The sequence below is a fragment of the Cibotium barometz genome, chromosome 44 (assembly GCF_041138505.1).
Source record: "Cibotium barometz isolate CiBa-2024 chromosome 44, ASM4113850v1, whole genome shotgun sequence".
In the NCBI taxonomy this organism is placed as follows: Eukaryota; Viridiplantae; Streptophyta; class Polypodiopsida; order Cyatheales; family Cibotiaceae; genus Cibotium; species Cibotium barometz.
Window position 1 is genome coordinate 47,540,011 of NC_141089.1, and position 24,972 is coordinate 47,564,982.

A 24,972-nucleotide genomic window follows, 5' to 3' on the forward strand; every position below is an offset into this window, starting at 1 on the left:
CAGGAATAGCCGACTTGCTCTATGCCTTCTACCGGGATGGTTGACTTGATCCATACTCTCTACTAGGCTGGTTGACTTCTTCCAAACCTCCCATAGAGCTGGTCGACTTCCTGCAGGACAACCACATGGCTCTCTCTCTCTCTCTCTCTCTCTCTCTCTCTCTCCACCCACAAATTGTGTGGTTTACATTATGCCATGTGGTCGATTGATTTTTTTTTCTTTTGATTCACTCTATTTTCTTTTATTATCACTGGTTGCTTTCTCCCAGATCTTGGCAGGGCTGATTGGACTCCTTTTTGGGACTATTTTTAGGAGGAATCTGGGACAGTTTTGGGAGCTCTTCTGGGACTGGTTTATGGACTATTTTTGGGGCTGCTTTGAGAGCTCCTTTGGGGCTGATTTGAGGGTCAGTTTTGGGGCTGTTTTGGCGCGGAGTTCGGGGCTGCTTTTGGGCTCCGTTCCGGACTATTTTATGGACAGTTTATGGGCTGATTATGGGACTGTTTTGAGATAGTTTATTAGATGGCTTTTTGGAGCTATGTTTTGTCTTGGCTTTGGATAGATATCTGGGCAAGAGATTTGTGCTGATGTTTTGTTGAAAATCCGGTGCTGTATGCACTTGCACCTTGGTATCTTGTAAAAGCTTCTGTGTGAATAAAGAAGTTCCTACAGGGGGCCGCCCGTTCTGGCTCAATGTGGTGTCTTTATGTTATATGGTTCTTCCGTTGTATTTTCATGCTCTGTATTTGGTATTTTAAGTGGTGGTCTTCCGGGTCCCCTCCGCAATTTGTGACAACACCCCTCTTGCCACTATTGCTCGAGAAGACTTTAGTGTCAGGTACGGTAACCGTGATGAATCCATTGCATTTATCCTCTGTATGTATGTGACAATTTGGAATAAGGCCTCTACCACCATAGGTGCTGTACCAAACTCTGCTTGAATGATATGGTGAGGGACAAATGGTTTGCTTCGCATCAATCCGGATAGCATCAAAATTTATGGACGCTCTATGCGTTGCCAATCTGTCGCTGATAAGCTTGGTGCACAGAATGGGGATGCATACATCATTGTTGGAGTCAGTAGTGTGTTAAAAAGCCAGCCCTTCATGCTGGGCTCTTGGATATGTATCTGGTGGCACTGTGTATCCCCTAGTCAGTCTGTCCTGTGATGCCTGTCTTATAGAGAAGCGGCTGTCAGAGCTCATGAAAGTGAGCCCCAAGTAGACATATGAGACCTTGGTCTTCCCAAGGTTAACTTACAAGCCTCTCTGCAAACAGAAGTCCTGTAGGGCATCCATGTGTTTCTGTAGTCCCGAATGGGAGTCTGCAATAAGCACTATATCTTCAGCATATAAGAGTCGACTCAAGTATGCCTACCTCCACGTCCCTCTCTATCAATAAAGTCTGAGATCTTGTCAATGTATAGCCCAAAGAGGGTGGAGGATGGCGGGCAGCCCTGTTTCACCCTAATAGTACTAGATATCTCCTCTAAGAGTCCTCTAGGGCATCTCACCCTCCCAACCACTGACTCATATAAAGCAATAATGCCCCAAATCATGTCTGATGGAACCCTAAGGATCTGTAGGCGCTGTAGCAAGTGATCATGTGGCACCGTATCAAAGGCTTTGCAAAAATCACAAATTAATAGTAGAGGCGTCGGCCATCGGCCTTAGCCTGCTCAATGAGGCTCCTGAGTGTGAAGATGTGATCTAGGGTGGAGAAGGTCCACCTGAACCTTGCCTGGCCTCGTGCTCTATGCCCCTCCCTTTGCCAATGAGCTGAGCTCTTTCTCGAGCATGGATCCATATAGCTAGGCCAAGGTATGGCGGATCATGATGGTCCTGTAGTTATTGGGCTCCATAGTGTCCCCAACTTTGTGTATGGATGAGATGATGTGTGATGACCAAGTGTGGGGAAAGCCTTCCACTAGTGGCTTGTTAAACATGTAAGCCAAAAGGGGTGCAAGGTTGCCAACTGCATGTGATAGGTTCTCCGATCTGATCCCCTCATGATCCTGCGAGCGACCGTTTTGGAGTTTTCGGATGGCCTTTTCCACTATGGTTGATGTGAAGAAAGTGGATCTAGTGGGGCGAGGTTTGGGTGGGTGTGGGAGTGGAGGCTGATTGGGAATATGGTAAAGTGAGAGTGTGTAAGTGTGCTAGATGTGAGGATCTGTGATGGTGTGGGTGGGCGTTGCTCCCTCAACCTATGCTAGGCCTCGGCAGAGTTGCCGCTCAAGGAGAGCCAACTCTCCCAGTATTGCTTCATTACATATGCTCGTTTCTTGTGGTGAGTGAGAGAGTTGCCGCTCAAGGAGAGCCAACTCTCCTAGTATTGCTTCATCACATATGCTTGTTTCTTGTGGTGAGTGAGAGAGTGGTCAATCCTTTGTGTATCACGCTTGAGGATTTGACCAGTCGCTACCTCTCGCTTGCGACTAGTGTGTGTGGTGCAGCACTCGTCGTCATACCAACCATTATGGGGCAGAGGCCTAGCATTAGAGTAGGGGGTGTATGGAATGGCTATGGCTGCAGAATGTATGGTGTTGGTGAGTTGGGAGGTGAGGGTGGCAAGGGGAACTGATGGGTCCATATCTACCAAACTGCGATCAATGTTGTTGGCATATATGTGGTCACATTCATGTGTGAAGTGGATTTTGGAATAGTGGGAGGTGGATGGCGGTGGTGGTGAGTTGGGTGGTGTACAAGTAATGGTGAAGGAGAGGTAGGTGTGGTTGGCTCCAAGAGGGCATGAGGGGATGGTGAACTTGGAGATGAGTGAAGCAAGCTTAGGGGGTCCCATAATATAATCTACCGTGTTCGATCCCTGATGATATGGAAAGCTTGTGAGTGGAGGGTGTGAAAAGGAAATGTTTAAATGTGTACAGTTCAACTTTTCTAGGCCTTTGAGAAAGATTTTAAAATGTGAAGGGTTGAAAGACTAAGGTCGTACTTGATGTAATGGGCGTGAAGCATTTATGATTGGGGTACAAATGTACACGAGTGGTATAAGATGCTTAAGGGCACGTATGTTCACAAGAATCTTCAACTACTTTGTGAACAACAATATAATCGTGCAATTCTAATGATAATAGAATCATCATTCATCTGTCTCTTGAATCTGTGTGTGTTTAGTTGTGTGAGGGAGGGCTTCAATCTCTGCCAACACTAAATAGGGGAGCGGGGTCTATGAGACTACACACATCAAGATGGCAGCCTGGAACTGTAATGGGACTCTGTGATCAGATGTGGGAGGCTTCCAGGAGACATTTACAGCACGAGATATCGTCTTCTATACGGAGACACACCAGAGCCCAGAGAGGGGATTGCCTCATATCACCGGATACCAGTGGGAGTAAGCTTACCATGGGAATACCCACAGGACAAAAGGAGTATGAGGGTCAAAAGGAGTAGCAGTCGCACCTTTAGGGTATGATCAGCATAGTCAAGCGGGATGAGGATGCCGGGTTAGGCTCAGCTTACACCCACTAGATACATACACGTGGGGGTTTGCTACTTTGCACCAGATACTTCGCGATATGCTATACAAGATAGCATCTAATGAATTTGAACTTTGTTACTCTCATACTAGGAATCATCCCTTCTGTGTGTTCCCTTCTATGTGTTATGCTCTATGTGTCATATTGCATCCGAACCACACGTAGTCCAGACAGCTCATTGAATGCAAGATCAGGACCTGCACTACCTCTTGCACATGTGGACTTCATGCGGTCTGGTATTGCACACTTAATGCCTTTTGATCACATTGGGCATAATTATACGGTGCAGCTACTAGGAGCTAGCCAGGTGGTCGGGCCATTCCGTTATAAATAACGAGACCATGCGGAGGATCCAACTCCAGGAGGTGCCTCTCATATCTAGTGACAGCTCCAAGGTCCTGAGAAGCCTGTTGCAATCCTGTTCCCTCTTGGTCAAGTGCATGTAGTCTGATAGGGTCCTCAAAACTTTTTAACTGAGATTGCTCACTCTTGGTCCTAGTGTTGAAGTCCCAAATGAGGAGAACTTCACCTAGTCCCAACATGACACAGAGAGATCTCATTAGACAATGATGCATAAGGGGACTCCTTCCTCTCCTCTGCCTGAGTGGTTAGGCTTTACCCAGTCATTGGAAGATTCACAATGCTTTTCACATGAGTCTTTTGTGGAAGTATGTGGGGCCAGATCCAAAAGAGCCTGTCACAAAAGATCCGCCCAAGATTGATGAGCTTGAGGAGATCCTCTAGCTAGAGCAGATTGTATTTCACAAGGAGAGAGAGTTACCACATGGGAAGCTTCCCAGGAGATACCTTGTGAAATTTAAAAATTATTTGCCAATTGTCACTCCTACTCTTTGGAGTCGATCATCTAGTCACAAGCTCTCCATGGATGTGTCTTGCACACTTCCTTTTGGAAACATCTTCATCTCCTCGTCGAGGAGTCTTCACTTCATCATGTCACCAACTTATTAGAATTGGATGACATTCGAGGAGCTTTCCTCCCCACATATCGTCTTGCATCTTTTGACACCTTTGTCTTCACTTCTTATCTCTTCGAGATCTTCTTCACTTACTTCTTTGCTTTGACTTTGAATATGATGAATGCTGAAATTCACCACTTTCACTTTGCATTTGGGCTTCCGACTTTGACCTTTGACTTCATGAATGTAGTTGAACACTTCGCCTTCATCTTCCACTTGTTTTATTGCTTCAACAGACGCATCCTTAATGTTGAATGCTTCATTTTTCTTAAATTCTTTAACCCTTATTTGACTTGTATGTAAATTGTGCTTCAGATTTGATCACAGGGAATATGGGTACTTTAGTTTTGAACAGAAAATGGTGATTTTCCTTTGAGTCTATTTGCCGCATGTGAACAAACTCTTATGTTGGTTAAGATTTCTAACCTTAGAAAATACTAAGATTTTGTTATTACCAAAACCTTTCATTTTTTTTTCTTTCTGCAAGCCGACAGGTGTTGTTTTTTTTTCTCTCTCTCTGCCTTCGTGTCCCATGCTATGAGGATAGCCATTGGCTTGCTTAGGGTATCATCCCATAGACTGAGGATAGAGACTGGCAGAGCTGAGTGGATACCCAGAGAGGACAGGACATGTAGACTATATCAAATGGGGGTTGAGTCAGAGGAGGACTGTGTTTGCCAGTGCCCAGTCTACTATGAGATCAAAGGGAAATTTTACTGTCTATTCAGAGAGGGCTTTGGACTCTTATCCCGGATCATGGAGTACCCAGATCAGAGGTGCCTTGGACTCTTTCTACTGGAGCTCAGCAGACACAGAGAGTCACTACTCAGAGATCCATGCCCCCAACAGTCCTCTCAGCTTACCATCACCGGTTTTTTCCAGCCTAGAGGGGAGGATAGGGAGGCACAAGAGTCTATCATAGTGGATATGGGAGCCTATACCACAGTGCGCCCTTGCAGTAGGCCCATGGGAGGAACATCAGATTGGGCATGCACACTGTAGAGAGCTAGAGTCCTTCGTCCTGTCGGACCCCGACCACCCCTAGCTCATCAGCCCCGGATTCAGGAGATCATCGAGCAGCCTCATCCTCACAGGAGACTATCGACATCTCTAGCCTTTTTGTACCACCCATGATGGACATCTGGATGGGCTCTTGCTTGACATACGGGGTTGATCGACTGTATCCCATATCCCATCACTTATTGTACCCTATACATGGCATAACAGGATCTAGATTTTTCATTTAATCTCAGCGATCTTAGCTTTCAGTTTTTAGATTTAGTTTGCTGTTGCTTTTTCTTATTTCATCCATGACAATATTTCATGGACACTATGAACACATCGCTTTGATCTCATAGACCTTTTTGGTCTTTTGAAGATGTTAATATAACTTCCCTTCTTTCTTTCTCTGTCTCTCTGCAAATTCGGGTTTGCTTCCTTTTGCTGCTAAGCTGATGAGAAAGCCCCCCCTTTTCTTTTTCTTGCACTGCTGGGCGGCCTCCTTTCTCTTATCTTTGCAGGTCTGCACTTTCTACTGTGCGTAGACGATGACGATGAGCTTCTCGTTTTTTTAAAGGTTTTATTAACCTTTGTATATTAAGGTTATATTAATAAACCTCTTTTTTTTCTTTCCATTTTTTCTTTTTCTACAGGTTGAGGCGATGGCTTCTTTTTAGCGAATTGGTGCATGCTGTATTGGCTTCGACCTTCTTTGTTACTTTGTTCGCCACCTTGCTCACATCCAGCCAACCAAGTCATGGACTCTTCTTCTCTCTCTCTGACATTAGCAAGCGCGTGAATGCTTCTTTCTTTCTCCCTGTATTCCTCTTTCATCCACCTTGCTCACATCCAGCCAACCAAGTCATGGACTCTTCTTCTCTCTCTCACATTAGCAAGCGCGTGAATGCTTCTTTCTTTCTCCCTGTATTCCTCTTTCATCCGACTATCGATTCTATCTCTCTATCCAGGATCAAACAGGCGATTAGCCATTAGGCTCTAATACCAATATGCTGGCGGAAATTGAAGCCCTCCCTCACATAACTAAAGACACACAGATTCAAGTATATGCACAGGAGAGGAGAGATGAATGATGATTCTATTATCATTAGATTTGCATGATTACATTGTTGTTAAGGAAGTAGTTGAAGATTCACGTGAACATACGCGCCCTTCAGCATCACATACCACTCGTGTACATTTGTACCCCTTTAAATTATAAATGCTTCACACCCATTACATCATGTAGGAACTTAGTCTTTTAACCCTTCACATTTTAAAATCTTTCTCAAAGGCCTAGTAGCAAAGTTGAACATTACACATTTAAACATTTACTTTTCACATTTTGAGGCATCTCTCTGTAATGATGACTCTCCCATCTCGGTATACTGTCCACTTACGGGGTCATTATCTTCTCCATCGAGGCCTTCCTGTGTGCCACCTGTGTCAGGGTCAGATTCTCATCCAAGTAGATCTCTTCCCCCTTCAAGGCTACCCTGGTTTCTAAAAATGCCTAGCGACTCCCTAAGCCCGGCAAACGGAGGACAAGTGGACATGGTCGGATGGTATCCTTTCCTCATCCACAAATGGGGAACCTTCCACCTTCAGTTTCTTGCACAGCTCCAAGGCATTTTCTTTGGGTGAGCCACCCACCCTCTGCCGTTCCCGTGACACGATGTTTCTTGACCTTTGCTGTCCACTCCTTCTTGACTTCCTGTTTTACTAAGTCAGCATTCTCTTGAATCCTTGCCTCGATACTCTTGGTAAGCTCTTCCATGTGTGTGAGTTCCCCCTCCTCCTCGGCATTCTTTGAGCTCATATGTGAGGCATTCCACTTGCTCTCACCTCACTGGAGAGCTTCTCAACCTGTATGGCGTGGGCTTCCTTCATTTCCTCCAATGCTTTCTCATAGGAGTCCTCTTGGATCGCCATTATTTCTTGGATTTCCTTACGGCCATCTTTGAGTAGTGAGCCCAGAACTGGTTTCTCCGTGCATGCATTTAGGTGTGTTTCCATCCAACCGATAAAAACTGTTCAGCTGCTGGGATAGGCCATCCCATTTCCCTGACCTTCATGGGATTCTATTCAACTAGGTGGGCACAATTGGGTGGGCAGTTTCAGAGCCCCATTCAGAGAGAGAGGATTATGTTGCTGCCTTGGCCCTTGGGGGCCCGAGCAAGGGCGGGTGTTGGGAGAGAGAGAGAGAGAGAGAAAGATATTAACGTCTTCAAAAGACCAAAGGGTCTGTGATACCAAAATGATGTGTACATATTTGTCCATGAAATCTCGTCATGGATGAAATAAGAAAAAGCAACAATAAAAACTAAAAGCTAAGATCTCAGATTCTGAGATTATACAAGATGAAAAATCTAGATCCTACTTTGCTAGGTAGAGAGAGAGAGAGAGAGAGAGAGAGAGAGAGAGAGAGAGAGAGTTATATTAAACGTCTTCAAAAGACCCAATGGGTCTATGAGACCAAAAATGATACAATAGTGTAGACATCATGGTACAAAAGAAAACAAAGACTAGAGCTTTGAGTTGGGAATGTCAAATTCGAGCCATATGATACAAAAAGGATTGTCATCATTATACAGCCTATGGAGCTAACCCCTTGGTCGGAGGAGGGGCCATCAAGGATATCAAGCATGGGGGTAGCCTGTAGAAGGCTTTGCAGCATGGGAAGGTGGCAGAGAGAGAGAGAGAGAAAGAAAGAAAGAAAGATTTTATTAACGTCTTCCAAAAGACCGAACTCGGCCTATGAGACAAATCAGTGTACCTGTGTGGGGTATCCTCTGTCATCCCAACAAAATGAAAAAGTACTGAACTAAAAAAGCTGAATCTGGGTGTGCAATAAGTACAATGAGTGGGGGAGGTGATGGAGCTCTACTACTAGGAGAATGCACAGCTATATGCATGGAGTATACAATCATGATATGCAACCTAGCTAGCTCCATCCTGTACCATATTGGGGGTATAGAATGGTATACATCAATGAAGGGGGTGTCCACAGCTCCCTGAAGAACATGCCTGGGTCTGCTCTGAAGCGAGCCAGTCGCTTCGCACCCTCTCTGTGAAACAAAGCTCTGATCTCTGTCATCTCTCTCTGGTATAGGCGTGGTGTCCGAAAGCCAGGTGTCCTCTGTCTCCTGCGGACTCTGAGTGTCTTTGCTCTCTGGAGAGTAATTCCCTGCTGTGTAGGGGCTGGGAGTGGGGTGGATCTCTGAACAAATGTAGTAATCTGTGTCTGTCGTCCCCCCTCTGGAGCTGTTTGAGCCTGTAGTGATGTCTCTCTGTGACGTTGTTTGTCTAGAATGAATCTCCCTAGTATGCGCTGGTCTGCTACCTCAAAGATCTGGCGTAGGGAATGTGGCTCTCTGAATAAAATGGGATATCTCTCTCTGATGGTTGTATATGCTCTGCATCTGCATACATAATGCTCCTCACTCTCCACCTCCTCTCTGCACAATCTGCATACCCTCTCCTCTCGGGGGATCCGTGCTGCTCTGCCAGTCTCGATCTCCAATCGATGTGATGAGACTCTAAGCTGACCAATAGCTACTCGGGAGGCGTGTGGTAAAAAGCCCTCCATGTATCTAGGCCTCTCTATAAATCCATCATCAGTGATACTCATGAAGTGATCTCTGTAGTATAGCATCTTTGGTGGAAGAGGCTGTGTAGGTGATATCCATGTCTCTTGTGTATAGAGCTACCATAGGTCCTATCTCAATACTTTGTTCGTCTCACTATGAGAGAGACGGATATGTGGTGCATCCCTGTCATACTGGAATGGTGGTAGATGATCCATGTCTAGGCCATGCTGTGAGAACCAATGTGTGACCTATGCATACCATGATCCTCTGTCTCCTGCCTCAGCCAGCTGTCTAGATGCCTCAAAAGCTCTGTATGACAATCTGTCCTGTGGCATCTCTCTGAATCTATCAAGCAGGCATATAGTCTGGAATATGGCCTCTACCATCATAGGAGGCGTAGCAAACTCTACTCGGATAATGTCATGAGGTACTGACGGTTTGCTGCGTATCATGCGTGCCATCATGAGGGCCTGTACCGCTGCTCCATACATCAGTGCCGGTGTGATTAATGTGTCAAATAGCCACCCTTTCGTCCGGCGTTCCTGAAAATGCACCTTGTGGCACTGTCTCTCTAGCATAGCCAATGTTGCATATCCCCGTGTCAATCTGGCTCTGGCTGTTGAACCCATGGTGAGGCGCGTGGCTGTTGCAGAGAAGGTAACCCCTAGGTACACGTATGATGTCACCACCTCCACCTGGCGTCCTGCGAGAGTGAATGTCAGCCGACTCCTGCCCTGTCTCGATGTATGAAAGACCATAACCTTGGTTTTCCCAAGGTTCACAGAAATCATCGAGTGCATGTAGATGCTGCTGTAGACCTCCTGGAGACTCAGACACTAATACAATATCATCAGCATAAAGCATAATATGTACTGAGGTACCTGCTAGATCAACTCCATCTCCGCCTCCCCGTGTAATGAAGTCAGCCACCTCATCAATGTATAACCCAAATAGCGTGGGGGAAAGTGGGCATCCTTGCTTCACACCAATGGTGCTAGCAATAGTCTCGGACATACCTCCTGGGCATCTGACTCGCCCAAAAACCTGCTCATATAATGCATAGATGCCCCATGTCATATCTGCAGGTGTGCAAGAAAAGGAGCCAAAGAATCTAGTGCATATATGAGATGCTCACCCTGTAGGTCCATATGGTCAGCGGCCCGTCCATGCTGTAGGTGGCGGATAACTTCCTTTACCATCGAGTGGGTAAAGAAGCTAGCTGAGGTATAGGTGGTTGCTGTGGGGCGTGGTATAGGCCCTCTGCATATGTGTGCCATGTCTGTGGGTCTGCAATGGGTGTCGGTGTCCGGGGCTCTCTGAAGTGCCGCCATGAGATAGGGCTATCTCTTCTCATGAAGAAATGAAAGATCTCTAGCTCCTGTATCTCTGCGAAGGCCCGCCTTTTGCGGCGAGTAAGTCTCATCTCTCTCCTCGACTCCTGCTCTGTGATGGCTCCCAAGGCTCGCTGTATGCGGAGCTGTGAGTATAGGGCTCTGCACTCGTCATCATACCATCTGTTTTGGGGCATAGTCCCAGATCTCGCAGGCTCTCCTGAGTGGACACGATGTGGGAAGCTCTGTAATGCAGCCGTGTGTAGGAGTGATGCCAGCTGGGCTGTAATAGTATCCATAGGTGCCAAGGGATCCATGAGTAGGAGCCCATCCTCTACTCTGCCAGTGTATATGTCTGCCATGTCATGTGTGAAGTAGATGGTAGTGTGTGGCGTCGGTATGTACGCCTGGAACTGGGCAGACTGGGCCTGATGGAGTAGTGGTGGTCTGCGTCCGGGTAGTCGCGGTCTCCTGGGAGCTCTGATCTTTGAGGCTCTTTGTAGTGTGAGCCCTCGTCGGGAGGTAGATGATACAGGGGAGGGGGATGTGGCTCGCTGATAGGCCTAAAGAAGCTGATGATTTGTGGCTGGGATCTTTGGTTCTGTACCTATAGAAGCCTCTCTCTATGTTGGTGTAGCTCAAGGAGGAAAAGGCCTAGGCATCTCTAATCAGGATACTCCATCACCTGGCTAAGTGGGCCAAAACCCTCTCTGAACAAGCAGTCGTATCTCCCTCTGATCTCATAATATATAGGGCATCTGCATATTTAATGCTCCTCTGACTCTACCTCTCTATGGCATAATCTGCATACTCTGTCCTCTCTAGGGGTCCGTGCTTGTCTCCTTGCCTCAATCTCTAGAGTGTGAGAGGAAACTTTGATCTGACCAATAGTCACCCTCATAGCGTGAGGACATGTGTACATCGATGTAGCCTGGTTGTCTAACAAATCCATCCTCTGTGAAGCTAAGGAAATGATCTTTGTAGTACTGCATCTTGGTGGGAAGGGGACCCGACGACCAAGTCTCCCTGGTGTGCTTTTGGATCAAATCCTGTCTGTGAGAGAGAGAAAATGAAAATGAAATGAAATGATATATTAACGTCTTCAAAAGGCCAAAATGACCTATGAGACCAAAAAGGTTACAACAATTAGTGGATCTGATACAATGTCTGTGTAAGGAAAGCTAAAAACAACTAAACAACTAACTGAAACTGAAACAACTATGAGGAAAAATACGGTACCAGGAGCTCCTAATGGATAACATCTGGGAGGAAAACTCCAGCAACAAAGGTAAGCATCATACACATCACTATCCAAAGATGTCTCTCATCGCTCGATGGCGGATATCCTCAATGTCCTCCATGGTGAGTACTCTGACTGGACGTCTCCCATGCCGTGCTAGTATGGTCCTGATCCTCTGTTGTAGTCTCCGCCGGTGTCGAGATGGGCCTCTCATCTTGGGGCGCCTGGACCGCCCCAGCTCTATAGCCCGATCAATCAGTGTACCTCTGGTGCGGCTGTACTCTGGGGCTAGCTGCAATGCCTGCTGACCTGACTGCTCAATCTGTGGTCGAAAGAAGTCTGTAATCTGCCTCTGTAGGTGTCTCTCCCTCTCTGATCCCCTCCCTCTCAGGAGACCCTCTCTATGTCTACGCAGCTCCAGCAAGTACAATCCGAGGCATCTCTGATCCTGGTATCTCATGACTCTAGAAAGTGGTCCAAAGCCCTCTCTGAACAGGCAGTGAAAACGGCCTCGTATCTCATAATATACTGGACAGTGACATATGTAATGTAACTCTGTCTCTGGCTCCATCTGGCACAGCTGACAAATCCTGGCCTCAGCTGGTACTCCTTTGAATCTGCCAGTCTCAATCTCTAGCTGGTGTGAGGATGTGCGCATCTGACCAATAGCACACCGTACCCCATGAGAAAGATGAGTATCCATGTAGCTGGGTCTAATCACAAACCCATCCTCCGTGAGCTGGAGAAGATGATCTCTATAGAAAGCCATCTTCGTACCAAGCTCGTGTGTCGGCTGTATCCATGTCCTCCTAGTGTCCAGCTGAGTCAAGTCTTGCCTGATAAGTCTGGTAATCTCTGCCCGTGTGAGAGAGAGGGAGGGTGCATCCAAGGAGTACTGAAATGGAGGTAGCCTGTCCATACTAAAGCCATGCAGTTGGAACCAAGCTGTCATCTGTGCATACCAACATGATCCGTCTCCCTGTGATGCCAACTGTCGTGAAGACTCCAGGGCTAAGCGAGCATATCTGTCTCTAGGGAGAGCCCAAGTGCTATGTATAAAGGAGACTGATCGAGTGAGTGCCTCTACTACCAATGGGGGGGCAGCCATCTCTGCACGGATAATATCATGTGGTACGGAGGCCTTGGCCCTAATCATCCGGGAAATCATAGAAACCAAGGACCTCTCCATACGTCTCCATCCATCAGTGCTACCAGCTCGGCTGTGGTGATCCACTGAGGGTCCCCATATCTCCACTCCATACAGCATGGCTGAAGTGACCAAAGTGTCAAAGAGCCAGAGCTTTGTTCGAGGTTCCTGAAACTGAACCTGCGAACACATCCTCTCTAGTCTCCCCAATGCTGCATAAGCTCTGGTCAATCTGGTCTCCGCTGCTCTCCTCAAGGAAAATAGTGGGCCACTAAAAACCACACCAAGGTAAGTATATGCATCTGTATACTCCACTGTCTCCTGACCATATGTAAAGGTGGGCATTGACCTCCTGACCCACTGTGCTGTGGTGTTAAACACCATCACCTTGGTTTTACCAAGGTTAACAGACAATCCACTGTCCTCTGCAAACATGTGCAATGCATCCAAATGACGCTGCATCCCCTCTGGAGAATCTGAGATCAGCACAATATCATCAGCATACAATAACAGCGGAATCCATGTCCCTGCTAGCTGTGCTCCTCTGTCACCCTCCCGCTCTACATAGTCCGAAACCTCATCCACATACATCCCAAATAAGGTGGGGGAAAGGGGGCAGCCCTGTTTCACCCCAATAGTGGAGTGAACCATCTCAGATATACCCTGGGTAGTACGTACCTGCCCCACAACTGTCCTGTATAAAGCCATGATTCCCCAAATCAGCTCTGTGGGCACTCTCATCTCCTGTAGTCTGCGCATCAGTCTGGCTCTCGGTACTGTGTCAAAAGCTTTGCGGAAATCCACAAAGCAACAATAAATCCTCCTGCCATAGAATCTGCCCTCCTCAATAATAGCTCTGAGTGTCAAGATATGGTCAAGACTGGAGAAACCTCTCCTGAACCCTGCCTGCCCTGATGCACGTATGCCCTCTCTCTCTGCCCATCTACTCAACTCCTGCTCAAGAATAGATGCATATAATCTAGCCAATGTGTGACCAATCATGATGGTACGATAATTCCCAGGAAGCATAGGATCTCCTGACTTGAAGATAGGCACAATTGTGGACATATTCCAAGTCTCAGGAAAACCCTCACACATGGCTCGGTTAAACATCATAGCAATAAGCTCTGCAAGCATATCTCTGGCATGAATAAAGTGCTCTGCTACCAAACCATCATGATCATATGCTCTCCCAGTCCTCATCCTGTCAATAGCTTTCCTTACCATCTCAGCAGTAAAGAAAGCACACGTCTCTGGGCATGGCTCCGATGGGGCTAGCAGGGGCGGCTGTCCTGGTGCTGTGTACAGGGATGCTGCATACTCACCCCAAATCTCTGTGGAGGTAATGGCTGGTGATGGTGAATGCTCATGGAATAGTCTCCATGCCTCGCCTGAGTCCTGACTCATAAACAACTGGTACAAATCCCTCTCTAACTGAGCAAGATAAGCCCTCTTCTTCCGTCGCACTAGGTGCCGGAAGGTAATCCGTGACTGTCTGTGAGTGGTAACACCCATGAGCACCTCTCTCTGTAATCTGATCCTCATCTCTCTGTACTCCTCATCATACCAACTGTTCTGGGGCATGTTCCCAGATCGTCTCTGTGTAGGCTGACTATGGGGATATGCCTCTGATGCTGCAGCATGAAGCGTCTCTATCAATATCTGAGTGAGCTCATCTAATGGCCGTCCCGGCTCCTCGGCACATAGGCGTCTGTATATCTCATCCGTGTATACGGTGTCAGTCTCCCTCGTAAAGGTATAACGAGTGTGTGTGGAGACCTGTCCCAATGGAGCGGTGCTGAACTGAAGGACAAGATAGCATGGTCCACTGCTATTCCAACCGGCCTAGTGCCTACCATAAAATCCTGAAAAGAGGGAATGAGACTGGGCTGAGCCATAACATAGTCCACTGTACTAGCACCATGCCGATGTGGAAAGCTAGTGAAACCGCCCGATGTCGGGAATCTCTGTAGGCCATTCAGGATGGCCAATCCATGTGCAGTCCCCATGTCTATCAAATACCGCCCATACACTGTATGTTCCTCATCCTGTGAGAGTCTGGATAGGCCCATATCCCTAACATCAAGCTCCCTCAACATCTCCTCTGAGGTATCATAAAATACTGTCTGGTTATGGGCGGTCCTGGCATTGAAGTCCCCCAAGAGAATGATGTCACCATCCCTGGAGAACTCCCAAATGTCATCATCCAAAATAGAAAAGGGAGACTGCCCGCTAGGTGATGCATACACTGATGTACTAGGAGCAAAATAGCATATAGCAATGTAGAGATATCTGCCGGTCTCTGCCCTCAGTCTAACCCACATGTACCTAGCCTGCTCATCTCTGCGGACTATATGTATCAGTGGCTGTAGCTCCTCTCTAAACAATACTGCCACTCCTCCTGAGCCCCGTCCTCTATGCTCTGAACGAGTCTCCTGTCTACAAGCTGTCTCCCATCGGTATCCATTAACATGTGGCATGGACTGTCCAGGAGCCTGATGCGTCTCACAGTAGAAGATGATGTCCCTCCCAGTGAGACTATCCTCAAAAGCCCCTACATCAAGGCGTAGAGATCCATTACAATTCCAAGTAGCAACTTTGAGTGTAGTCCCATAGGTCTCGCGCCGTCATGAAGAGCGCCTCTCCATAATCACCACTCTACCATCTCTATAGAAGGCCACTTTCCCTTTCTCTCGGGCTGCCCTTATCTCGGGCATAACTTCTTTCATGTGGGCAAGTTGCGAGAGTGTGAGGTCATCTCCGGGCAAGTTGCGAGAGAGAGAGAGAGAGAGAGAGAGAGAGAGAGAGAGAGAGAGAAATACTGAAAGTAAGTTATATTAACGTCTTCAAAAGACCCAAAGGGTCTATGAGACCAAAATGATGTGTACATATTGTCCATGAAATCTTGTCATGGACTAAATAAGAAAAAGCAACAGTAAACTAAAACTAAAAACTGAAAGCTAAGATCTCAGACTCTGAGATTATACAAGCTGAAAAATCTAGATCCTACTATGCCAAGTATAGCCTCAGGAAAACGCAGATCGGTTCAGTTCCTGTTTTTGGGCAGATTCAGCCCCAGACAATTGCATTATTCCTGTATTGCAGCAGTAAAGCAAATACCCCATCCATGGTTGGTGATTTTCAGTGGGTATTGGGACCTCCAACCCAATCCCGTGTACTGTGCACTTCTCTCTTTATCTCTCTTGTCAATCCCTCTTGCATGCAAAAATGCACTTCTATAAGCAAAACTGACAAGTCTTTAAGCTTCGGCATGTAACATCATGTATGTACTCAGCTGCGGAAAGCTTTTACATGGTTGGTGTTGGTCTTTCAGATATAAATATGTTAAAGCAATGAATTAGCGACATAAATATTGATGTTAAAAATCTTTCTTGTTACGACAACAAATCTAAGTCTTTGATTCTCGTATCACCATACAGATAACAGGTCTTGTATTAACCATGACAAATAAAAAGTAAAATGCATGTCGCACAAAGATTCAAAGTTAGTTTCATTTTTTAATTTCCATGAGGTTTAATGCATAGTAGACTTGAAATTCTTTATTCAGGTGGCATTGCTTTTGACTCAAAGTTTTTGGTCCTTTCTTACAGCTCTCAGACATCTTTATTGTTAAGGATGGAAATGTGCAGCCTATTTTGAAGGTACTCCAAAGCTTAGGAGTGCATAGGGTAGCTTTTCGAGTTGAGAAAGTGTGGTCGTCGCTGTTATTCAACTTGCACTCAAGAATCCCCAACCTGGTTCTTTTGAACAGCCCGCAGATCCTGCAGTTCGAGCGACTGTTTTATATCTTGACCCTAGTTATGCCAAGCCCATCTCGTATGTTCTCAGAGAACACCAGATATTGAGATTACTGCACACTGTATGGAAAACGTGTCAGAAAAATACTAACTTTTCAATATTCTACTGTAACAACACAGGGTTATAGTAAGAAGGATTCTTGCTCCTCATTTTCCAACAGGTAAGGTGGTGTCAACTACTACTGTTGTGGTGTCTTAAATGACATGGTATAAACTAACTCCTTTAAAGGTCGTGGGGAAACCTTCTGCAGGAGTCTGGTATCAAGATCCGAACCTCTATCATTTCAGCATGTTCCATGCATCCCATCATCTAGACCCTGTAATGGCAACACCACTTGAGGTGAAATACTTTTGTTCTTTGTTTGAGAGAGACTTATTTATAGATACAGACCGCACCATGGCTGTAGGCTAAGATGGATTTGATCCTTGGGTCCCTGCAGTGGCAGCCCTCACTTCCATCACTAGGCTATGGATCTTGTTCACATATTCTATAATACAAATTGGAGACTATAGGAGATTGACTGTGGGGCTGCATGTGTTTGGATGACTTATGACAAAGATTGATGTGGAGGCAAGAGAGGTGGAAATTGTGGCGAGCCGATGCTGTGAGCTCTCCATTGTTCTAGAGAGGGTGGTCTTGACATCGACTGGTGTGCTGCTTGGTTGTTGGCAGGTAGGTTTTTTGCTTTATGTAAGCAAGTCATGCCAATATCTCCTTTGTTGGCTCCAAGTGAGCTGGTGGTGCCTATTTTTAGTGCAGGTTTTGAATGGAACAGATCCGGCCATCATCCGAAGAGAATTGCAAAAATCTCTTCCTCACGCACCTGCAAAGCAACTTGTAATTTAACTGCCCTTGGACCTGAAATAGTATGAATCTTTAGAGTGCTAAATTGCTTGGTCACTCCAGCTTCTTACACCTTGATGATTTGGCATAGTACAATGAGGTGATGCTCCACACATCTTTTGCAAGACTATTGGGATCTTTGAAAGCAACTCAAGAAGAGGTCCAGAAAATCATCTTAATGCATTATTTTCAATGAAATTCGTTTTCTTTGCTGTATGAAATGTGCTTTGATGAGTGGTTTTTCTTCCTAGGATTCGATGGAGGGTTCACTTTCTCTGTTTCAACAGCTGGTTTCAGAGCTGAACAAAGAATTACACCAATATAAGGTGCATTCATCCCCTACTATGGACATGTTTTCTGAGATTAGGGTCTGGCAAGAATGTGTGCAACTGCAATCTAGCCTGCTTTGAGGTTTTGAGCATCTTTTGCTTCTTTTGAAGCCCAACTGGTAGTTTTATTCAAGTATAGCTTAGTGGAATCTAATAATGCCCTCCACTTAAACCTCATTGAACATTGAATGGTTGACAGGCAATGGTTAAGGAGTTATGGTTTGTTGAAGAATTGGATGTTTTGGCTCTAGCTTTGAAGGGTCGTATCAAGAACCGCAGGTTTTCTTTGGGATGCCATAAAGACTAGGTATGCCATCTTCGTAGAACCAGCGGATTTTACTGCATATATGTTTCTGATGGCTTTTCTTGAAGGGGGCCATAATAAACCTGCAGTGATCATAATCTTCACAGCATCATTTTTTGTGTGAAAGCCAGCATATTGGCCAGGACAAAAATTGAGCGCTTCCAAAAAAAAGGTTATGTAATTGATCTGATGTGGCTTCTCAATTCAAAGAAAGCAATAGTAGAAAGAAACAGGCTGCTCATAGAGTGGTGTAAAAAGCTGTTAGGTTGAAGGGGATTCACAAAAAGTAGGGCCATTAGTGAATGGTCAAGAGAAAGTTACCCCATGATTGCATTTTAGCTACTTTAGCTAGGCTTTTTGGGGAGAAGCGTTAGTGTGAAAGATATTTAAGATCATGAGGTCAATATGTAATCATTGTCTTGGCAAAGCTGAGGCCATTCAATGGGTGCTGATTGTCCCTGGTCATGAAGCAAAGGTTTCTTGAGAACCAGGAAAATACAAGTGGTTACAGAGTGTCATATCTTTGATATTTTCTAATTATGTCCTGTTTGCTTGAATGTCACCCAGCCATCTTTGTTTTTCCATTAAGCATCTCTCTTTTGTGGTTGTCACCTCCGTGTGTCCACACTTCCATACAATCCATGAACTTTCTTTTGTGATTGTCAACCCATGTGTCCACCCTCCCATGCAGTCTATGAACTCACAACTCTCTCTCTCTCTCTCTCTCTCTCGCCATGCGTTCTGCTGCACGAATTAGGGTTTTTCCATCTACTGTACTGTGCGAAAATAAAGTTTTGCCATCTTCTGTACTGTGCAAAATTAGGGTTTGGCCATCTCTCTCTCTCTCTCTCCACTGCCCCCACTCTCTCTTCGCGCAGCACACCATGCCCATGTAACAGTCTGCCTGCACACACTCTCTTCATTGCCCACTATGCCCGTGTAACAGTCCTCCTGCACCTTCTTTCTCTTCGCTGCCCATTTCCTCTCTCCTTGCTGCCCACCATGCCTGCATAACAACCCCTCTGCACCCTCTCTCTCCTTGATGCAAACTAGTCCCCTCCTCATAGATGTAGATGTGGACGGCATGGACACACCAGCTACATGATGTGCACATGCCCCAAGGCCCAAAGACAAAAAAAGTTGCTGAGCTAAAGCCCCAAGGCCCAAAGCCTTGAGGCTTTAGCTAGGCAGCATTTTAACCAATTTTCTGTTTACCAATTTTTTTAAAACACTAATCTTTGTAATCCCTTATGTCTCATAGACCTTACGGTCTTTTGAAGACGTTTAATATAACCTTCTTTCTTTCTTTCTTTCTCTCTATCTTCTCTACACTCTCTTTTCTCTCTCTTTGTTGTTGCATAGCCCACGTAACTCTCTTTGCCCTAATCTTAGCCTGCACAAAAAAAAATAAAATTTCAGATCATCATAAAAACCCCTTGTTAATCTGTCTCTGACCCTCAATTTTATTTTATTTTTCCTTCTAAATTTGTCAAATTTTCATCTTTCCCCTTTCAATTTTGGATTATGCCCTACTCTTGGCCTGTCTCCACAAACATCAGAAAATCAGTGCTTCCAAGCATATTCGGAGGAGCCCAGGCGGAAGGGTTCGCACCAGCCTTGATGTATGGAGCAGCCTTCTGGGGGTCAGATTTATCCAATGAGACACCACTGTCTAGAATCCACTCAAGAGTATCCGTAGCGGCGAGTCCTCCAATCTCCTCCATGCCCGAAGAAAATGAAACATCGGTGTCTATCACCTCCAGGTGCACAAATGTTGTAGTCTTCACGGTTGTTGCTGAGGATTCTTCACCCTTCTTGGTGTTCCGCTTCGGACACTGCCTCCAATAGTGGCCTTCTCGCCACAATCATTACAGGTCCTCTTTGCCTTCAGTTTCTCGCGGTCTTAGTCGGACTTCTTCCTAGAAGACTTCTCCGATGAAGCCTTCCCTTTGCTCTTGTTACGGCCTTTCGATTGTTGCCCAGTTAAGGCCTCCGAACCTCCGCCCTGTGGAGGGTTCGAGAATCTTTCCTTCTGGTCCAAGACCATAGGCACAAGCTCCTCCCGAGTGATGGTGCTGAGCCTGCCGCTGGTAATCAAAGACGAGTAGAATGCTGAGTACTGAGAGGACAAATGCGACAGCAACGTTATGGCTATATCCTCCGACGATATCTCCTTCCCAGCCTGAAGAACTTCCTGCTAAAGAGCCTGCAGCTTGTTAATGTGCTTCCGCATCGTTGATGACTTTGCAAGGTTCATAACCCGCATCTGTACTTTCAAGGAAATCCTCTTCATGGGCGATACCCTATTATAAAGAGAAGACAAATGCTGCCATATACCTCTGGCCAGCGTCATATGCTTTATATGATTGATTACCTGCGGTGTGCAGTTGAGGAAGATGAATGAACGGACCCTAGCATTGACACGATCCCACAACTGTGCATGTGGTCCTTTCGAATCGACGGTAACTCCCCTTCCTCTACCTCCGGCCGTGGAATCCCAACAACAATGAAGTCAGCAAGGTCATAAGACTCCAGAAACAGATTCCATCATTACCTTCCAGATGCCGTAGTTATTCCCGTCCAACTGACAGTCCACTGGGAACGAGGGGAGTGTCGGGATCTTCACATGTCTCTCAGCCATCTCAAGCAGATCTGCCATTGCGGGGATGTAACTGAAAAGGGTGGGTGGCTGGGAACAAAGAAGAACTTAAACCTGCAAGTGGTTGTCCAGCAAATCAGCCCGCCTTTCTCTTGCTTCTCCTCTTCCCGAACAGTCCAAAACAGTCCACCAATCAGCAACACAAAAGTCCACCTCTTGCTCACACAATTCCCAAGATCCATCAAGAGCCTAGGACTCTGATACCATGTTAGAATATGCAGCGGAGATGAAGACAAAATCTGAGAACACAAGAGCAAGTGCAGAAAAAATACAGCAATGGAGAGAGAGAGAGAGAGAGAGGCGTGTAACTCTGCTCTATATACACAAGGAAAATCCCAAAAAACATGATGTAATGGCATGTGGGCAATGGGGCCATTTTATATGGCCCCAAACATGCAGTCGGCCTGCATCAAGGACAACCGACAGGACAAGAAAACCCATGACCAGCATATGTGAACAGTCCGCCAGCAGAAAAGGTGTCGGCCTGCATCTGAGAAGTCCACGACTAGATCACAACAGTCGGCTTGCACGAGAATATGAACACATGCATACTGATGCAGTCGGCCAGCAACTTGGTCCTCCTGCCATCACAGGGCAGCCACCCAAGCCATGGAAAAATAGGGAAAAATGGGGAAAAATTATGGAGAGTGGGGAAAAATGAGAAAACACCTAACAAGGGCGGGCACACCCACAACAGAGGCCCCGGTGTATATGTATAGACAGGAGATGAGTTCTAACAGGGCAATGCTAGAATGGACACGACAACAGTATGCGTGATTGTATGCACAGATAGTTGACGATGGACAGTAGGTAGTCGACTAGAAGTTACATGAACAGAGGTCTGTCGTGAACGTTGCACACAAGTGATAGCTACCAATAGGTACACCTAGGCTCTGATACCAATTATTAAAATAGCAGTGCACAGGCCAGGGTTTACACATCTATGGAGGGTCATAAACCACAGCCATGGCTACTGCGATGAAGCAGTCACTTGAGATAGAGAGAGAAAGAGAGCTAGAGTGAGAAGACAATACACGACATAAGTGATATTGATGTGAATGTATTATATTTTTTCTTCAATGAGTACATGCACCTTTATAGGGTACAAAGGTTGCCTCCTGACATCACTGCTTATGTCACTCACACACAAATATGTAGATATTATTTGATACCCCTCTAGGAGGTGGTTCACACGCAGACAAGACACTACTACTCTCTAGTAGGTGGTTCACACACACACACACACACACACACAAGAAATACCTTGATCCCAACAATTTTTTGGATCAACAAGAAACAACCCATTGTTGTACTCTCATTGACAGAGGCCGAGTACAAAGTTGCATGCTTTTCATCATGTGATTCCATGGACACGTTGTACACCTTTTGTCTCATAGACCCATTTGGTCTTTTGCAAGACGTTAATATAGCTTATTATTCTTCTTCTTCTCCACTCTAGGTTGATGCAGGAGCCCGGCCGAGAGGAGTGACACTAGACAGAGCTATCGAGCTATGCAGAGCCTGATGCCTCCGACCCCATGGTCCCCACCCACGCTCGCTGTCACCACAGGAGGATCAGAGCCATATTTCCCACCACCATAGGACTTTCTCCTGCCGGCTCAGCTTTACTACATTGGGTATGATGATGGAGCACCCTATGCGGGATATTTTAGGGTGATGTGAGAGCTTGATGCTCTTTGTATTGGGATTAGCTTTGGCATTTCAACTCTTGTTCCTTTCTTTTATTTTTAGTACCCATGATGATGTATTCCATGGACATGATGTAATCTTTTGGTCTCATAGGTCATTTTGTCCTTGTAGACGACCCCCATAGCTGCCTAGATCACACATTTGGTATCAGAGCTCATTCTAGGGTTTTCACCGCCACCCCTGGTAGAGCTATTCGTCGTCCACTGTCATCACACCTGCCAGTATTCAGCATGTGACTTCGCCACCGACTGCATCCCTCCCAGTGGCACCACCTCCACCAGTTGCTCTGCCATCTTGCCGGCACCGCCGGTGGAGCTTGTGCCAGCCTCGTTGGGATGAGCTGGCTGCTCATCCGACTAGACGGACTAGGGCTGTGGGGGGAGGGCGGAAAACACTGCAGCTGAGTCACCGCATTCCTGGGCAGAGCACCGCCCTTGTTGGCCTTCCCGGACGAACACAGATTTTGACCACCTGAGACCTCTCGTGCCCACCTGCCCTAACCATTGCCGGCATTTTGTCATCTGCTCCCGAGCACATTGTCTATGCCCAGCTTGCTTGTCATGTGCTGACCCACTACATTTCTCATCAGGGGCAACGAATGAACATCTGGCCGCCGCCTCTTCTCAGTTTCAACTTGCAACCACCTCTGTTTGCTAGAAAATCCATATTTTGAACCTGCTGTACAGCCAACCAGTCTTCACTACGTATATGATCAAACCCATTGGATTCAACTTTACCCATGAATCATCAAAACCATTGTACGACCAAATATGTGTACAAGCAATTTCAAATCGACATGAGTAAGCTTTGCTCATGGGTGAGGAAAGTGATTTTTTCGAGATTTCGTCAGTGAGGTCCTAGGCTTTAACCCACATGCTGTAGTGCAGCTAACCACACTTATTAAAACCCACCCAACCTTTGGTCTTATCAATTGCCAACACTCAATAGAGTGCTTACTTCTAAGAAGGCAAGCTTCCATCAAGACTACCTCGAGCGAGGAGTCTGCTCAATGAGCACCCAAAAATGGGAAATCCCACAACCCAAGCAATCTCAAGTTCACCTACTGGCTCAGTCAATAGTACAATGACCTTCATGAAAAGGGTGTTCTTGCATCCTATCTTTGGAAGAATCTCTAGTCTTGGATTAGGATCGGAAGCAAGAGCATTAAGATTTTGCTCAATTCAGAGCACTTAGAGACAATTCGTAATTCCCTAGTGCTCCGCACATAACAGATCCCAAACTATCCCTGAGTAGCCTAGGCTAGCAAGCCCAAAACCTGGCCCAATGACAGAAGAGAAAGGTAACATAAAATAAAAAATGCTTCAGAAGTGAGCAGAGCGCAAGAAGTGCCACCACCATATACAACACAGAATGGTTAACCACACCTTAGCACAATGTTCACTTTGGAAAAAAAAATATAGAATCTACACTCTGTTGGGAGCAGAGCTAGCTCTAGGGAATTACACCTCAAAGTAGAAATCCGTAAGGAAAAAAAGCCCCTATTAAATCCCTAGCAGATGATCACTTGAAAATTTTGGACCAGGTTGACGAAGAACATGTGCCATTGTGGGCATGAAAACTCAAATCCTAGCGTAGATTTACATGCACAACCACAACCCTACGTCCCATTTCCCATGAGAACATCTGAATACATGTTAAATATAGAAAGGGAAGTAGAAGGGGAATTCCCATGATAATCGCACCTTGCATAGATCCCCATAACAAGGATGAACTAAGCTACTCCATATCTTTAAGCTGATAACCAAATTTAATGGGACGAAAATCATGTTTAGCACTTGGAAAAATCTGATCAAGTCTTTGAATCTTTGAGGAGAGTTGATGACCATACAAAGATGAGTGATTTTATTCATTACCTTGAAGGCAAAGTCGGTCGGTGGTTTAGATCCCTAAATCTATTGGAAAAAGCCACCTATAAGATCCTTTGACAAACATTCATTGTTGGATTCTCTCCAAGTGGTGCAAGAAAGATCCCTAAATCTGTTGGGAAAAACCACCTATCAGGTCCTTCGACAAACGTTCATTGTTGGTTTTTCTTTAAGTGGAGCAAAATGGAGCCCATTGCTCAAATCTACAAGCTCAAGCAGGTGAATGGAAAAACCAAGAGAGATTATATCGCTAAAGCAAAGTATCTCCACATGAGATGCAATCTACAAGAAAGGCTTGACATGAGTCGCTCATCTCATCATTTCTAATTGGGTTGAATATCAACAAACTTCGTCTAGACATTACGTGTTTGACGAATACTACCACTAGGCATTTGACATAGTAGACAACTTTTAGGACCAAGATGTGGGAAATTATCCATCACACTCAAGAGCTCAGAGGTACATCCTCCAAAGCATCCATGTCGAGAGGTGCAACCCAAGCAAGAAGGTGCTCTAGTCAAGGACACGAGCATCAATGAGTTGGAAAAAAATATGCTCAACCGTCTTAGCCAACATTGGCGGGAACAATCTCAAAGAATTCCATCCTCACTTATACCCACAAAGAGTTATAATTTGGTGTGT

The 24,972-nt window shown here is 45.9% G+C and overlaps 1 protein-coding gene across 3 annotated transcripts in view; it reads left to right on the top strand.

The window, feature by feature from the left end:
* LOC147613373 (uncharacterized) overlaps positions 1 to 22,339 on the top strand; it is an 81,196-nt gene extending 58,857 nt beyond the window's left edge. The window contains exons 3-12 of one of the 3 annotated variants that reach the window (XM_086782709.1): positions 16,392 to 16,442; positions 16,553 to 16,617; positions 16,719 to 16,759; positions 16,850 to 16,938; positions 17,158 to 17,271; positions 17,359 to 17,436; positions 17,534 to 17,602; positions 17,694 to 17,768; positions 17,971 to 18,078; positions 22,194 to 22,233. In XM_086782709.1, coding sequence (XP_086638835.1) covers positions 16,392 to 16,442; positions 16,553 to 16,617; positions 16,719 to 16,759; positions 16,850 to 16,938; positions 17,158 to 17,271; positions 17,359 to 17,436; positions 17,534 to 17,602; positions 17,694 to 17,768; positions 17,971 to 18,078 — 690 coding nt within the window. In that variant the 3' untranslated portion in view covers positions 22,194 to 22,233. Of the gene's footprint in view, positions 1 to 16,391; positions 16,443 to 16,552; positions 16,618 to 16,718; positions 16,760 to 16,849; positions 16,939 to 17,157; positions 17,272 to 17,358; positions 17,437 to 17,533; positions 17,603 to 17,693; positions 17,769 to 17,970; positions 18,079 to 18,206; positions 18,594 to 22,193 lie in introns of those variants that run through there. The other 2 variants (XM_086782708.1, XM_086782707.1) reach the window with 2 other exon arrangements.
* The last annotated feature ends 2,633 nt before the right edge of the window (positions 22,340 to 24,972 follow it).